We start from the raw sequence: 18208 nt of genomic DNA, 5'->3' as shown, positions 1-18208 counted from the left end.
AATGTTAAGATTTCATCATTGATATATAAACTATCAGACTGCGTGGTCGGTAGTAGTGGGTTTCAGTAGGCCTTTAAATGAAATCATGCAAGCGAGTAATAGTTGTGATTAATCATGATTAATCCAACTTCAAAAGTGTGATTAATCTGATTTTAAAAGGGTATCATTTGACAGCATTACTGATAACATCTCGATAATAATGAACTCATTCAATTTTTACGACCTGCCGAGGGCCAATAGAAAACAAGCGGCGGGCCGAAACTGGCCCCCGGCCCGCACTTTGGACACCCCTGCTCTAGACACACCAATAAGCTTGTTTGTAGATGTACAATAACACTCATAGTAATTTGCCATTTGTTATATTTGTTATAGCTTTGTGGCATGATACAATGCACATTAATGAACATATAAAATATAAATGTGACAGATTGTAGCCAAAGGCTGATTTCCATCTGCATCTCATTGCAAAAATAACAAGCCCAGGGTTCCCACTAATTCAGCGTTATAGTGAGGTGTATTTTTCACGCACTTATTTTTGCTGTATTTATCTGGCACAAGTGGAAAGGCGGTCCCTGAAAATAATGGCTACATTAAACCGGTCCATGGTCTAAAAAAGGTTGGGGACCACTGCTCTAAGGTTATATTTCCTCTAAGGTCATATTTCTCAGATGTAGTTGTTGATCTTCGACCCCAAAAAAGAAGAACACTTTTTGTTTTTATGGTCTTTTTTCGTACCTTTAAATGAAATTGGTTGGTATTTTGTCTATTACCATTGTTGGTATATTCATTCTTCCTACATTGTTGATACAAATTATTGTTACAGTGTAATAATTATTGTTACCTGTGGTAATGCCACCATGATACAACATTTGTATTATAATCCTTAAACAAAGTAACAGTGAAACTCATGGGAATAATCACTGAATGGAGAACTGGGGGTGGGATTAAATAAATTATCTTCTTCCCACTCCCTTTCAGGCACAATCATGCATTACATACTATACATTACCTTTTGTACTATATTAATTTATACTATTATGTGTTGACAACTTTTTTTTTATGTCATTGCCTGAAATAAATAAATAAATGAAAAAATGAAAATGAAAAATCCAAATAAACCAGTGGTCTTTGTTTTTCAATTTCCAAATGACTAAAACATACACAAAATATACCCCCATTATTTATTATTTACTTTTTAAATTATATCTCAATTCTGTACACTGCTGCTGGAATTGTAATTTTCCTGAGTGAACTCTCCTGAAGGAATCAATAAAGTACTATCTATCTATCCATCTACTGCCCTGTGTGGATCTCAGCAGGATTCTGACAGTGTGATTCAAATACTGCAATTTCACTCCTGTCCTGTAGGGGGCAGTACATTTCAACTAGGCTCTCTCCATCAGCAGTGACCGACGAGAGAAGAACTCCCTCCCACTAGCATTTCTAGCTAGCTACTTCTGCTGCTCGGTCTTTATTGTGCGGCCAAAATCAGCCAGCCATCGGGCCCAGTTCGCCAAGGAAAACATACATTTTGGACCATAAAATAGAGTGGGTATGTTTTGAACCAAGCCGAATGCCATAACTGTCAAGAGTTTGTGAAGCGTCTAATGTTAGCTTTTAACAGCGTCATGCTGCAAAGCCCTACTATAAGTCGGGTCTGACCTGAGTCAATGCCATATTCTGATAGGGTTTATTCAGTCGCGACAGCACATCATGTCATATTGACATCATCTACCTAATATCTGGACCACTCGTTTTATTTAACTCAACCAAATCCTGATTGTAACTCATGTTTTTGAGCTAGTGACGTCACTCAAGTCGTGTAAGGGTGTGTTGTTCACCTTGTCCAACTAAGTGTTAGCTACTGACCTGCGAGCTAACCGAAAGACTCCAAACCTCAGTATGTGTCTGTAGTTTAGCGTATGATGAAAATAATAAATTGCCTCGGTTTGTTTTTAATTATTAATAGAGATGTCCGATAATGGCGTTTTTGCCGATATCCAATATTGTTCAACTCTTAATTACCGATTCCGATATCAACCGAAACCGATATATACAGTCGTGGAATTAACACATTATTATGCCTAATTTTGTTGTGATGCCCCGCTGGATGCATTAAACAATGTTGTATATTGTAGCGTCCCGGAAGAGTCAGTGCTGCAAGTGTTAAGGTGCGGATGTTCTCCCGAAATGTGTTTGTCATTCTTGTTTGGTGTGGGTTCACAGTGTGGCGCATATTTGTAACAGTGTTAAAGTTGTTTATACGTGTACTTGCCAACCTTGAGACCTCCGATTTCGGGAGGTGGGGTGGCGTGATCGGGGGTGGGGCGGGGTTTGCGTGATTGTGGGCGTGGTTCAGAGGGGATGAGTATATTTACAGCTAGAATTCACCAAGTCAAGTATTTCATATATATATATCCATCCATCTTCTTCCGCTTATCCGAGGTCGGGTCGCGGTGGCAGCAGCCTAAGCAGGGAAGCCCAGACTTCCCTCTCCCCAGCCACTTCGTCTGGGTGTGGGAAAAAATCGATTCGAATCGCGATTCTCACGTTGTGTGATTCAGAATCGATTCTCATTTTAAAAAAAATCAATTTTTTTATTTTTTTTAAATTTTTTTTATTTTTTTTATTTTTTTTAATTAATCAACCCAACAAAACAATACACAGCAATACCATAACAATGCAATCCAATTCCAAAACCAAACCCGACCCAGCAACACTCAGAACTGCAATAAACAGAGCAATTGAGAGGAGACACAAACACGACACAGAACAATCCAAAAGTAGTGGAAAAAAAAAGAATATTATCAACAACAGTATCAATATTAGTTACAATTTCAACATAGCAGTGATTAAAAATCCCTCATTGACATTATCATTAGACATTTATATTAAAAAAAAGAACAATAGTGGCACAGTGGCTTACACTTGCATCGCATCTCATAAGCTTGCCAACACACTGTCCAATATTTTCACAAAGATAAAATAAGTCATATTTTTGGTTCATTTAATAGTTAAAACAAATTTACATTATTGCAATCAGTTGATACACTCATCTACTCATTGTTGTACTTGAAAGACTTGATCAAATACACAGTAATGAAAACACAGTTGTTCTACTAACTGTACTGTGCTTGCTGCTTACTAAAAAAAACAACACTTACCTTTCACTATTTGAGTAGCCTTTGTTCTGCCATTTGCGTACTGGCGAACGATCTCTGAATCCAGGAACATATCCTTCACGGATTTGTTGTAGACGTTCGCAAATGAAAACGGGATGTTGCTTCCAGCTATCAGCATAGCCATCTTTGTCTCGGCATAAATTACACCCTCGGGACTCCATTTAGCGAGGTGGCCCATAACACTGGGCTGGGACCGGTGCTGCGTTGCCGCCGCTTTGTGCTTCGCTGACCGTTCATGAGTGAGTATATCCGTTCGGCCACCGTGTTCAATGGAGAAGTCTGATCTACAAAATTGACAGGCAGCATACCCCTCCCCTTTCAAACTGTCCTGGATAAACTGAAATTCTTCTTTCCATTCGTTTTGGAACTTACAAGTGTATTTCTTCATCTTACTCGTCGTTGGCGTCGCCATGGCTGTATCTTCCTCGTTCTTCTGCTTCGTCTCCTTGTTGTGTGCGCAGTTGTGCACTCTCTAAAAGCCATAGATGTTATAACGTGATTGGGCAGGCACGCTGTTTATATCATGGGAAAGCGGACGTGAGAACAGGCTGTCGACACGTCACTCAGGTCCGCATGGAGCTGGAGGGGGCGTGGCCTCCAGCTGCGGCTGTAAATCGGGAGGTTTTCGGGAGAGGCGCTGAATTTCGGGAGTCTCCCGGAAAATTCGGGATGGTTGGCAAGTATGTTTATACGGCCACCCTCAGTGTGACCTGTATGACTGCTGACCAAGTATGACTTGCATTCACTTGTGTGTGTGTGAAAAGCTGTAGATATTATGTGACTGGGCCGGCACGCAAAGGCAGTGCCTTTAAGGTTTATTGGCGCTCTGTACTTCTCCCTACGTCCGTGTACACAGCAGCGTTTTAAAAAGTCATACATTTTACTTTTTGAAACCGATACCGATAATTTCCGATATTAAATTTTAAAGCATTTATCGGCCGATAGTATCGGCAGTCCGATATTATCGGACACCTCTATTTATTAGTAATACTCACTGACGGTGGCAAACGCGAGCAACGTCCAAAAAGCGCTTAACGCAGAAATGATCCAAGACTAAAAACACACACACATACCACAAATGCTGCTGAATTAAAAACAAGCAAAGGAAAAGCTGCAAATGTCAAAACAACTGCATGACAGAAATGCTGCAAGTTCACAGAACAAAACAGAAGTTAGCGAGGATACCATGAGTGCCAAACCTAGGAAAATCCGCCTTTAAAGACTAATATTTAAAAAATATTTTTAAAAATAAAACATTTTTACCTTTTTACTCCGCCGACTTTCTTGTCAGCATCCTGCATGTCTTCTTTTGCATTTTTTATATATATATTTTTTATCCTGCAGCGTTTATTTAATTGCAGCATTTTTATCCCCATTTTGTGAGTTTTTTAGGTTCGGATCATTTCTGTGTTTGGAGTAGGGATGTAATGATTACCATTATAATGATTAATCGTGATTCACACAGTGATTGTATTCATTTCCTGGAGAAGCAGCTAGCTCGGAATAAAACTGAACTCACTGGTGACGGTGGCAGAGAAGAGGACTGTGGAAAAACTAGTGAGCATCATGGATGATGCCAGTCACCCTCTGCATAGCGTTATCAGTAGCCAGATGAGCCTGTTCAGTGCTAGACTGCTTCATTCCAAGTGCAGGACTAGTAGAATAAAAAAACTCCTTTGTCCCACACGCCATCTGTACAACTCCTCTCTGGGGGGAGGGGGGTACCAAGATGACAGGGGATGCAAAACAATAACAATAACCCCCACTATTTATTATTTACTTTTTAAATTCGATCTCAATTCTGTACACTGCTGCTGGAATTTAAATTTTCCTGAGGCAACTCTCCTGAAGGAATCAATAAAGTACTACCTATCTAGTGCGCTGACCGCTAGCTAGCTTAAATGCTGACTTTCATTCTTTTTTTTTTCATTTATTCATTTATTTCAGCCAATGACATAAAAAAAAGTACATGGTAGACAACACGTATTAATATAAATTCATATAATACAAAAGGTAATGTACAGTACCGGTATGTAAGCATGATGGTCCAGTTTTGCCTGAAAGGGAGTGGGAAGAAGATAATTAATTTAATTCCACCCCCAGTTCTCAATTCAGTGATTAATACATTGAGTTTCACTGTTACTTTGTTTAAGGATTATAATACAAATGTTGTATCATGGTGGCATTACCACAGTTAACAATAATTATTACACTGTAACAATAATTTGCATCAACAATGTAGGAAGAATGAACAATACCAACAATGGTAATAGACAAATACCAACAATGGTAATAGACAACATAGCAATAATGGTAAGGAAACATTGAGCACACGATAAAACACTTTGAGACAATAGCAGGTCAAATTAAAGACCCTCATCTCTATATTTGAACCAGACCCGATGTTTGTATAATAGTTTAAATCGATTAAATACAAGACATATTAACGTCTTTTTCATTAAAGTGTACCCCATGCACTAAAAAGACATAATCGTTATCTCTTGATTTGTCAGTTCCCCAGGTGTTGCATCCTATAGTGTCACATTCACCTGGTAGAGCAACACTGCAGCACCACTGGCCGCTCTGTGACCCAAGTAAATAATGTGCTGCAGCTGAAGATGGGTGGTAGCGGCTCCAAGTCCAAAGGATTTTGGCCTTTTTCTGGCTCAGGCGGCAGTGGCGACGACCAAACCAAAGATGCAAATGAGCAGATGTTGGCGAGAGTGCGAAGTTTCCCGGGTGCAACACCTTTTGTGTTTACCCGACGAAGGTAAGTGGCTCCTCCGCAAAATGTATTTGCATTTCACAGATGTTTTTTGTTTTTTTTACCCAATATTAGCTCCCTTGCTTGTGGTACAAACCAGCAATGCCATGCTGGAATTTAGACCGTTTAAAAAAGACTTTTAGTACGCCAGGCTGGGAACATGATATTTTGTGTGTTTGTAGCTTTAAAGCTAATGAGCTGTGTTAATTTTTGATACAGTGTGCGTTTCTAAGAAGCGCCATTGTGTACTTTATTCACTTTTTACATACACACTGTAACTCTGCACTTGTCCAATATAATCAAATATCACCTACATCAATGTAAGACTAAGGACAAGAGGACACAAACGTTAGCAACACTAGCATAACTATACACAGGTGAACCTCAAAATATTTGAATATATTGTAAAAGTCCATTAATTTCAGCAAATCAATGTCAAACGCGAAAATATTATGTTATATAAACTCAATACATACTAGAGCTGTGAAAGTTTGGGCACTACACGATTCCATTCTATTCTTGGGGGTAACGATTCGATTCAAAACGATTCTCGATTCATAATAAATACTTTTTTAATAACATTGGGTGCCAGTTCTATGATTAATGATATTCCTCCATAAAATAGACAAACCGCTTTAAAATAAAATTGTATTACTTACAGGTACTTATCTGTACAGCAAATATGGGCATCGACATCAACAATGATTTGTTTGACTGGAAAGGACAGATTAAAAGAAACAATAATTCATAATTATTATTTTTTAATCGATTAAGAATTGTTACAAATAAGAATCGCAATTGATTCATAAAAATGTTTTTGACACCCCTATTACATACATACTGTACAAATATGTCCAGCTTATATTCGTTATAATTTTGATGATAATGGTTTGGTTTTTGAAAACCCCAAATTCTCAAGCTGTAAACCTTAATCATCAGAATTATATCAAAAAAATGTTTGAAATATCTTGAGTTGCATGTTACATATTTGTTTTACCTTGTAAATCTAATTGCTGGTATGAACGAACCTTTGTACCATTTTCAAATTTTTTTAGTTTCACCTGTTTTACAGCTCCAACATATTGCTGTTAGAACGTTATTTAAAATATATATTTTGTACAATAGGGGAGATTTTTTAATAAAATATTACTTCTTTAGCAACATTTAAGATCAACAGAATTGCTGTAATTCCCATCCCTCTGTTGCTAGGCAGAATTTGTGGTTGACACAAAAGCTCACTGCAGACTTTGAGAGCCAACAAACATAATAAAACATCACTTACTGTGTATTTCTGCTGTCATTAGGATGCCAACTGCTAGGATGTTCATATATTCCCATTTACGGTACATGAAATATTTCTCATAATCCTCGTGAAGAAACGAGGCGGGGGGGAACAAGTGCTTTTTGTGTCGTTCTTGCCAAAGTGTCTCAACTTGTCTGATTATATTTTCAGCCATCTACTTTTCTGGTAAGAGGCATGATTTATGATCTACAATACATTTGCAAAGAAGAGAGGCAACTGTAGACCACTCGATGATGTAAACATAGGGAGACACGGAAGTGATCACGTCGTCGCTATAAATAGTTTGTCTGTGTTATCCATCCATCCATTTTCTACCGCTTATCCCTTTCGGGGTCGCTGTGTTAGCGTTTATAAAAACAATATCACTAATACTTGGTTAATATTCAAGTCACAAAATGTAAATTGAGTATTGTTGCCGCTTTTTGAATGGTTATTTATCGGACTTTATGGGCGTAATATTTTCGTCGGGAGTCGGGACAGATTCAGTGTTTCCCATAAACTGCCAAGATACCTGTGGCGGTGGGGGCGTGGCTATGGGCGTGGTCACCATGACATCATCGAGTAATTTGCATAATAAACTACAATGATATGATTTTCTCTAAAAAGGCTCAAAAAATGTATACTTACTAATTAATAATAACAGTTTTGTTTTAAACGTCCGTCCATCCATCCATCCATTTTACAATATAATTACAACACTTTATGTACATATTTATATACAGATTTGAACAATAAGTTATTCACTGAAATATATTTATTAATTGTGGTTCTTACAAAAAATATATCTTATAAAAATATAAAAGCTAAAATGTCTCTTATAGCTCTGCCCCTTTAATTAGTGCATACTAAATAATTTAACTTTAGCCTACTATTACAACCATATTATTTACCAGCAACATAAAGTGAAACAGAGGCAGAGGTGTCCTGCCACAGTCAGTAACAAATAAACAGAAAACAGTAGTGGTGGTAGATAGACACAAAGCTTCATCAAACATCTGATCCACTGAACAAAGAGCTCCAAAAATCTTGATCCTACACTTCTCTTTTGTAAAGTAAATCTGAACAGCCGATATGGGCATTTACATCAACCTTATGATTTGCCAGAGAAGCTGGACAGGACAAAAATAAAAAATTAAAAAAATGTAATTCTTTTGTGGCGGGCCGCCACAAATACATTAATGTGCGGGAAACACTGCAGATTGTTGGCATTACCCTGCTAAAATGTCTAGTTTGACCGCACGGACCACCATGGAAATAATTATATATAATAATGTATAATATATCACATATCGCATAGTCCTACTTTGATGGCAAGCCAAGGCCAACAGTAAAATGACCGCCACATTTTGTTCAGCATAACTCCATGTTGCATCCAACCTGATGCACTGCATTCTCTTCCATGTACGCACATCACCATCTTTCAGTGCAGAGTGCAATAACAATATTTCGGGGTAATAAATCTAAATTTGAAATATTGAATATCCCGGCTGAACTACCGCTATCAGTTATAAAGGTATTCAAAAAGAACATGCTTTATTAATGCCTTTTAATACCTGGGATTTATATAATAATAATACCTGGGATTTATATAGCGCTTTTCTAAGTACCCAAAGTCGCTTTACATGTTAAAAACCCATCATTCATTCACACCTGGTGGTGGTAAGCTACTTTCGTAGCCACAGCTGCCCTGGGGTAGACTGACGGAAGCGTGGCTGCCAATTTGCGCCTACGGCCCCTCCGACCACCACCTATCATTCATTCAATATTCATTCACCGGTGTGAGCGGCACCGGGGGCAAGGGTGAAGTGTCCTGTCCAAGGACACAACGGCATGGTAAGAGGCGGGGAGCGAACCTGCGACCCTCAGGTTTCTGAAACGGGCGCTCTACCCACTACGCCATGACATATCAGGGCCATTTAATGATGACTTGACATGAAATATATACATATGGCACCTTTAAATATACAAATAAAGAGAAACGACTGGTGGGTCACTCCCTTAATGCAGACTTGACACAAAAGTGGAAGTTGCCAGTAAGGGACATCCAAAATGTAATTCTCCTGGTTTGTTTTTCTAACTCCCTTCACAGTATCCCTGATATTAAGGACCCCCAGTCACATTAGTCTTATAGGCTCAGGAGGATCATATTCCATGCTGAGGCTGTCCAAAGGTTTAATGAGGGAGCTGCTTGGGGCTATGACCCCTCCTGTGTACAACCTGCACCCCTACATGCATGATAAACACAACTAAACCCTTTCAATCTGCTCATTTGAAAAACTCTGAAGATTTGCAAGCACCTTATATTGCCCCATCTCTCTATCTCTATCTGTCTATCTCTCCCTCAATCACTCTCTCTGCAGTTCTTTATACTTGGACGAAGATGGCGACCTGGCCCACGAGTTCTATGAAGAGACTATTGTGACAAAAAATGGGCGTAAGAAAGCCAAGCTGAGAAGGATTTATAAAAACTTGACACCTCAGGTAAGGAGATTACTCCACAAAATAATGAGATGGTGTTAACTTAATTTAATTAATCGACTAAAGGAGAATTTCTGATCAGTTGATTGCCGCACTAACCGCTGGAAACGGAACGATTTAGTGTGGGTAAAAATTGTCTTAAGTATTCACTGTATCATCAGTGCGTAGGCTTGCAAACAAAGGATTGAATAATCCCTCACTGAATGTTCCGAGCTCCTGTTTTAATGTTAATGTTGCATTGAGCTAGCTGAGTTGCGCGTGGATGCTGTGTTCTTGGGAACTAACAGAGCCTGTGCTGGTTGTAAATAGAGCACTTAATTTTGCTACAAGTACGATTAAATTCTGCACCGACACCGCAAAGAAGACGGGCGTCAATCGGAAATTCTATTTGCGACAGTCAAAGTGTTATTGTAGAGGTTTGTATTACCTTATTAAATTAAAGTGATCGAAAAAAACGTTATTTATAACCACACTTTGATAAATGTATCGACCGACTAGCATTAATTTGCTTGCTAGCTTAAATGCTAAAATTAACACAAGAAACATTATTGTCTTTCCCCAATAAGAAACGTAATACCCCATTCTAAACCTGTATAAACACAATACTGTCTGAACAGCTAAGGTGTGTGCGTGTGCGTGTGCGTGTGCGTGTGCGTGTGCGTGCGTGTGTGTGTGTGTGTGTGTGTGTGTGTGTGTGTGTGTGTGTGTGTGTGTGTGTGTGTGTGTGTGTGTGTGTGTGTGTGTGTGTATATATATTAGGGCTGCAACTAATTTGATAATCGATTAATCTGTTGATTATTACTTTGATTAATAATCGGATAAAAGAGACAAACTACATTTCTATCCTTTCCAGTATTTTATTGAAAATAACACCATACTGGCACCATACTTATTCTGATGATTGTTTCTCAGCTGTTTGTAAATGTTGCAGTTTATTAATAAAGGTTTATTTTTAAAAAATTAAAAAATATGCCTCTGCGCATGCGCATAGCATAGATCCAACGAATCGATGACTAAATTAATCGCCAACTATTTTTATAATCGATTTTAATCGATTTAATTGATTAGTTGTTGCAGCCCTAATATATATATATATATATATATATATATATATATATATATATATATATATATATATATATATATATATATATATATATATATATATATATATATATATATATATATATATATATATATATATATATATATATATATATATATATATATATATATAATGTGTGTGTATATATGTGTAAATATATACATGTGTATACATGTATATACACATACATGTGTGTGAAAATATATATATATATATATATATATATTGTGCAGGTGTACCTAATGACATGGCCAGTCATTCTTAATTGCAAGTAGCATCGATCGCTTCTCTAGTCTTGTGTATGCACTGAGGTTGTACGGTATACCGGTATTAGTATAGTACCGCGTTGCTAATGAATCATATTCGGTACTATACCGCTTCTAAAAAGTACCTGTCCCCCATCCGCGGCGTCGTCACGTCATGACATTGCTGATTTAAGAGCAGACGAGCATGTTTGGCAATGTACAATCACTGAGTACTTACAAGCAGACACAGTGTGTAGACAGAAAAGGGAGAACGGACGCATTTTGGCTTAAAACTAATGATAAAGATGAAGTTATAACACTGAAACGCCATCAGGAAGAGGTGCTTTAAGACATGTCTAGCTAGCTAGCGGTTAAAGTCCATCCCCGGTCTACAGTGTTTTAGCTACTTCTACATCACTAATCCTCGCCTCCATGGCGACAAATAAAGTAAGTTTCTTACAAGTATCATCCCTGCAGGACGAGGAATAGCTAAACATGCTTCACTACACACCGTAGCTCACCTGCGTCAAAATGTAAACAAACGCCATTGGTGGATCTACACCTAACATCCACTGTAATGATACCAAGTACAGGAGCGTATCTAGTCGATACTACTATGATTACATTGATATTTTTTGGCATCACAACATCTTCTTTCGTTTTTTTAGATGTATATCAAGGTTATAAACTCAGGAAACGTGTCCCTGGACACATGAGGACTTTGAATATGACCAATGTATGATCCTGTAACTACTTGGTATCGGATTGATACCCACATTTGTGGTATCATCCAAAACTAATGTAAAGTATCCAAACAACAAAAGAATAAGTGATTATTACATTTTAACAGAAGTGTAGATAGAACATGTTAAAAGAGAAAGTAAGCACATATTAACAGTAAACAAGTAAATTAATACTTCTGCATATGTCAGCAGACTAATTAGGAGCCTTTGTTTGCTTACTTACTACTAAAAGACAAGTTGTCTTGTATGTTCACTATTTTATTTAAGGACAAACTTGCAATAAGAAACATATGTTTAATGTACTGTAAGATTGTTTGTTAAAATAAAGTCAATAATGCAATTTTTTGTGGTCCCCTTTATTTAGAAAAGTATCAACTTACCGAAAAGTATCGAAATACCTTTTGGTACCGGTACCAAAATATTGGTATCGGGACAACACTAAAATATATATATATATATATATATATATATATATATATATATATATATATATATATATATATATATATATATATATATATATATATACTGTATATATTTAGTCGTTAATTTTTATTTTTTACATTGAAAAAAGAGAGTACAGTCTATTAAGTCAAATTCCTTGTGTGTTAAACATACCTGGCCAAAAAAACATTTTTCTGATAATAACCATGGTAATTTTGGTCACAATAACCGTGATATGGAATTTTAATATCGTTACATCACTACATTGTACTGTCTGGAATTAACTGCATGAACAATCAACTTCACGCAATTCAGAATTCTCAATGGTGATGACTACCATCTTTCGACAATATCTGACCTTTTCAAAAGTTGTACACAATTTGTGTGTCTCACAGGGAATCATAAAGCTGGACCACCCTTGCATCCATGTCGATTTCCCCGTCGTCCTCTGCGAAGCCTGACGACGTTTGAGCATCGTCCTCAAGACAAAATTGCAACGTCAGCTCCGTTTGGCGGTTAAGCCCTGCAAAGCTGGAGACCAGACACTTTCAAATAACACATCACTCTCTCTGTGTGTATATATATATATATATATATAGTATATATATATGTATGTATCATATATATACATATAATATATATGTTTATATATATATATTTATATATATGAAGAACACCCGTGTTCAGGATGATGTCATGTGAGCTGGGTCTCTGCATGTGATCTGTTGTTAGCAGCTTTGTGTGCAGTCGGAACACATCATAGGACACCTAAAGAAGAATGAAGGATGTCCGTCAATTTGGGAGATCATGATATTCGGTTTACATGGTGTGTATGTATGTATGCATGTATGTGTGCTGACGCAGACTCAATCAATTGCTGCTGTTTATTTGCAGGTGTGATTCTCTCAACTCTTTGAGGGGGATTCTTACCGTCACGTGGTACTTTCTAGAAAAGGAAAGTTTAGATGCACACTTTTTTTTGGATTGTTTTCCGTCTTTTACTTTGTCATGCATGGGAAATGATCCGATGATTGCTAACAGTAACACAAGGAGCTGACAATCAGAGGCCCTGAATTGAAAGTGATTTACCTTAATGAGTTTGGCGTGCTTTCACACAATTGCAACACCGGTAGAGACGTCTGCTGTGAGACACCGTTTTCTTTTGCTGCTTCTGCGTATCATATTTCACATGTAATTTATTATAATTGTTTTTTAATTACACTTTAAAAATGCCCCACTTTGTCTTGGCCCTTTTTTCTTAGCACGATGGTGTTAGTTTGCAGGCAATTCCTCATGAAAGACCCTTTTACTGGTTTGATATGAGTTTTTTCTACACAACAATGCATCAGTTTTTCAACAAACAAATAAGCTACGGAAAACCCTACAGAGCAATACCCCCAGGAGATCCCGAGAGGGGGGGAGGATGAGATCTCCAATCGGACGGACCAAAGGTTAACGACCCCCGCAAACGAGCTGACTACGAGTATGACATGTATCTGCGGCAAGCTGTGCAAAAATCAACGTGGCTTAAGAATCCATCAGGCCAGAATGAAATGTTTGGAGCGGGAGAGCGAGGTTCAACGCACAGGTCCTGGACCTGGTGAGACGCAGGAGGAGCCCGGACAGGAGACACCCCACAGATCCCAGTCCCTCCACGTACCAAAGTCTCTCAATCCCAGCAGAGTAGTTCCACAGCAGCGGATTAAATGGCCCCAAGCAAACAGACGGAGCGAGTGGCTGCAGTTTGATGAGGACGTGTCCAACATCATCCAAGCCACAGCCAAAGGAGATGTCGACAGCAGGCTCCAGGCAATGAGTACCATCATCGTCAGCTATGGCTCAGAAAGATTCGGACGGATGGAGAAGGGCAACACTGAGGCCACCCCCTACACCATGAACCGCAGGGCCACTAAGATACACCAACTGCGCCAGGAGCTTCGAACCCTCAGGAAACAGTTCAAGAGAGCTGCTGAGGAGGACAAACAACCTTTAGAAGAGCTGCGCAACATCCTGCGGAAGAAGTTGACAACTCTCCGCAGAGCAGAGTGGCATAGGAGGCGTGGAAGAGAGAGAGCTAGGAAGCGAGCAGTCTTCATTGCCAACCCCTTTCGGTTTGCTGAACAGCTGCTCGGGGACAAGCGCAGTGGCCGGCTCGAGTGCCCAAGAGAGGAAGTGAATCGCTTCCTCCAGAATACCATGAGCGACCCACTGAGGGGACAAGATCTAGGACCCAACAGAGCGCTCATCAGCCCTGCGCCACCAACGGCAGAGTTCCAGTTGACAGAGCCCAGTTTGAAGGAGGTTGAAGAGGTCATCAAGGCAGCCCGCTCAGCATCTTCCCCGGGCCCCAGTGGTGTACCTTACCTCGTCTACAAGCGCTGTCCAGGGCTTCTCAAGCATCTGTGGAAGACCTTGAAGGTGATCTGGCGAAGGGGGAGAGTGGCCGACCAGTGGAGGTGTGCAGAGGGAGTTTGGATCCCCAAGGAGGAGGACTCGAAAAACATCAACCAGTTTCGGACTATATCACTTCTAAGTGTGAAAGGGAAGGTGTTCTTCAGCATCGTCTCCCGAAGACTGACCGAGTTTCTCCTCAAGAACAACTACATCGACACTTCAGTGCAGAAGGGGGGGATTCCTGGAGTTCCCGGCTGTCTGGAGCACAACGGTGTCATCACACAGCTCATCAGAGAGGCCCATGAGAGCAGAGGGGAACTTGCTGTGTTGTGGTTGGACCTGACTAACGCCTATGGGTCCATCCCACACAAGCTAGTTGAGCTTGCGCTACACCGCCACCATGTTCCCAGCAAGATCAAAGACTTGATCCTGGATTATTACAATAACTTAAGGCTCCCGGGTCACTTCTGGGTCAATAACCTCTGACTGGCATCGCCTGGAGAAGGGAATAATAACAGGATGCACCATCTCCGTTGTCCTTTTTACACTGGCGATGAATATGGTGGTAGAGTCTGCTGAGGTGGAATGCAGAGGGCCTCTATCCAGATCAGGTGTTCGACAGCCCCCCATTAGAGCCTATATGGATGACCTTACCATCACAACAACATCAGTACCAGGGAGCAGGTGGATCTTGCAGGGATTGGAGAGGCTCATTGGGTGGGCCAGAATGAGTTTCAAGCCTGCAAAGTCAAGGTCTATGGTGCTGAAGAAGGGGAAGGTGGTCAACAAATTCCAATTCACAATCTCAGGAACGGTCATTCCATCCATCACGGAGCAACCAGTCAAGAGCTTGGGTAAGCTCTTTGACTCCAGCCTGAAGGACTCTGCTGCTATCCAGAAGTCTACTGAAGAGCTTGGAGGGTGGCTCACCAAAGTAGATAAGTCTGGCCTACCTGGTAGATTCAAAGCCTGGATCTACCAGCACTCCATCCTTCCCAGAGTCCTGTGGCCTCTCCTTGTATATGCAGTCCCAGTAACAACAGTGGAATCCTTTGAGAGGAAGATCAGCAGCTTTCTGCGGAAATGGCTGGGTCTCCCCCGCAGCCTCAACAGCGCTGCTCTGTACGGGACAAGCAACATCCTGCAGCTACCCTTCAGTGGGCTCACTGAAGAATTCAAGGTGGCTCGCACAAGAGAAGCCCTACAGTACAGAGACTCCAGGGACTGCAAGGTGTCATCAGCTGGGATTGAAGTGAGGACAGGAAGGAAGTGGAAGGCAGAGAAGGCAGTGGAGGTGGCTGAGTCACGCCTTAGGCAAAAGGCACTGGTTGGGGCCATAGCAACAGGGAGAGCAGTTTTGGGCTACTTCCCAAAGACCCAAGTTGGCCAGGCCCGGGGCAAAGAAAGACGACATCTACTCCAGGAGGAGGTCCGAGCAGGCTTGGAGGAAGAGCGAGTGGGCAGGATAGTGGGACTCCGGCAACAGGGGGCATGGACAAGATGGGAGGGCACGTTGCAGCGCAAAGTCACCTGGTCAAACATCATGCAGGCAGACCTCCACCGCGTCCGGTTCCTCGTGGCAGCAGTCTATGATTCCCTCCCGAGCCCAGCAAACCTCCATGTTTGGGGGAAGAGTGAGACACCCTCCTGCTTCCTTTGCTCCGGAAGAGGCTCCTTGGAACATCTCCTCAGCAGTTGCCCAAAGTCTCTGGCTGATGGTCGCTATCGCTGGCGTCATGACCAGGTACTCAAAGCAGTTGCTGAGAGCATAGCCTCAGCCATTAGCACCAGCAAGCAACATCATGCGCCAAAGAAGGCAATCTCATTCATCAAAGCTGGAGAGAGACCTCGTGCATGTCCAAAGACAACAACAGGACTCCTTCACACAGCCGCTGATTGGCAGCTACACGTTGACCTGGGAAAACAACTGAGGTTCCCCCAGCACATTGTAAAAACATCTCTACGGCCAGACATGATCATCATCTCAGAGGCTTCAAAACACCTCATCATGCTGGAACTAACAGTGCCTTGGGAGGAGCGGATTGAGGAAGCCAACGAAAGGAAACGTGCCAAGTACCAGGAGCTGGAGGACTTTCTATGAGCCAATAGAAGTTGGCTGCCGTGGCTTTGCAGGACGCTCCCTCTGCAAAGTGCATGGCCGATTGGGAGTCACAGGGGCGGCCAAAAGCAGGGCCATTCAATCCGCAAGTGAAGCGGCAGAGAAAGCCACGAGGTGGTTGTGGCTGAAAAGGGCAGATCCGTGGGTTGCTACTGGGACACAAGCAGGGACTTGATCACCCCGGCTGGGTCGCCTGGACGAGGGTGTATGATGATGTGAGACCCGAAACACCCGATGAATCCAGGATGCATCACTGATGATGTGTCCCAGTGCATCCAGGAGATGTATCTTTCAAGCAAGTGTTCCTGACCACCACTGATGATTAAAATATAATCTGCCTGTTGTGTGTTCTGAAGTAGAGGAAACAAGCAGGAAAGGTTAGATCTGTTTTCCATGGGAAAATGTTTTCTGTAAAGCTTCTCAATATTGTTCACTTAAAGGATCAAGAGATGAAAAGATCCGTGCCAAACTCCAACCCCTGTTTTATTGCTTATTCAAAAAAGATTCAATTATTTATGGCTTTTGTACCTCCTAGCATTGTGTCCTCGCACAAACACAACAGTGATTTATCTCCTCAATGCTGCAATAACATGCAAAGCCATGGGCATTAATTATAAACACATCTAATGGGGAACACTTGTGTCATGTCTACAAGTTAGGAATGTAAAGTTACTGAATAACACGATTTGTTTTGGTTAAACTTAAGTATTATTGCATGGCGTGAAGAGGCTTTGCACACGTAATGGTAGCAGGAGGCAGAGTCCGATGGATATTTAAATACGAGCATCAGGTGCAACTCACAAGACCTTTTCTACCTCCTGAAGATAACGCTGAGACAGACAGGCTGCTGGTAAGAAACTTTGCGTGTGCCATTAAACCAATGATTTGGATGTTTTAATGACAATGCAAAATACATTCATAATCATCTAAATACTTGCATATGTTCAGATAAAATAGAAGACAAATTGTGATTTTTTCAAAAATATATCCGTCCATCCATTTTCTTCCGCTTATCCGAGGTCGGGTCGCGGGGACAGCAGCCTAAGCAGAGAAGCCCAGACTTCCCTCCCGAGGCGTTCCCAGGCCAGCCGGGAGACATAGTCTTCCCAACGTGTCCTGGGTCTTCCCCGTAGCCTCCTACCGGTCGGACGCGTCCTAAACACCTCCCTGGGGAGGCGTTCGGGTAGCATCCTGACCAGATGCCCGAAACACCTCATCTGGCTCCTCTCGATGTGGAGAAATAAATATAATAGAAATATAAAATATACTATATTTAAATTTTAAATAAAAAGTAATTTCATTAAAATTTAAATAAAATACAATTTAAATATATTTTTAATATAGTTAGATACAAATGTGTATTATTTTGCTGCTTGTAGGTCAATGCAGAAAGGAAATCACATGTCCTCGCAAAGTAGGAACCTTTTTTTC

General features: G+C 40.7%; 1 protein-coding gene and 1 pseudogene across 2 annotated transcripts; both read left to right on the top strand.

Moving 5' to 3' along the window:
* Positions 1-1394: 1394 nt before the first annotated feature.
* LOC133629824 (tumor suppressor candidate 2-like) lies at positions 1395-13497 on the top strand. Of its 2 annotated transcripts, none has more exons than XM_062020898.1 (4): positions 1395-1552; positions 5696-5952; positions 9610-9730; positions 12660-13497. In XM_062020898.1, exons 2-4 carry the CDS (start codon positions 5801-5803, stop codon positions 12723-12725), a joined length of 339 nt encoding a protein of 112 aa, XP_061876882.1. In that variant the 5' UTR covers positions 1395-1552; positions 5696-5800; the 3' UTR covers positions 12726-13497. The 2 variants fall into 2 exon arrangements, with proteins under 2 accessions (XP_061876882.1, XP_061876956.1); XM_062020972.1 differs by having other exon boundaries at positions 1397-1548.
* Positions 13498-13956: 459 nt separating this feature from the next.
* LOC133629760 (uncharacterized) lies at positions 13957-16988 on the top strand (annotated as a pseudogene).
* Positions 16989-18208: the final 1220 nt, after the last annotated feature.

The sequence above is a fragment of the Entelurus aequoreus genome, linkage group LG01 (assembly GCF_033978785.1).
Source record: "Entelurus aequoreus isolate RoL-2023_Sb linkage group LG01, RoL_Eaeq_v1.1, whole genome shotgun sequence".
NCBI lineage: Eukaryota > Metazoa > Chordata > Actinopteri > Syngnathiformes > Syngnathidae > Entelurus > Entelurus aequoreus.
Note: the sequence above shows the minus strand (reverse complement) of the source record. Positions and strands in the feature narration are given on the sequence as shown.

Coding starts and splice junctions, on each gene's coding strand:
- LOC133629824 (XM_062020898.1), top strand. CDS start 5,801: ATGGGTGGTAGCGGCTCCAAGTCCAAAGGATTTTGGCCTTTTTCTGGC. Junction 5,953..9,609: donor TTTGTGTTTACCCGACGAAG/GTAAGTGGCTCC, acceptor CTCTCTCTGCAG/TTCTTTATACTTGGACGAAG. Junction 9,731..12,659: donor ATAAAAACTTGACACCTCAG/GTAAGGAGATTA, acceptor TGTGTCTCACAG/GGAATCATAAAGCTGGACCA.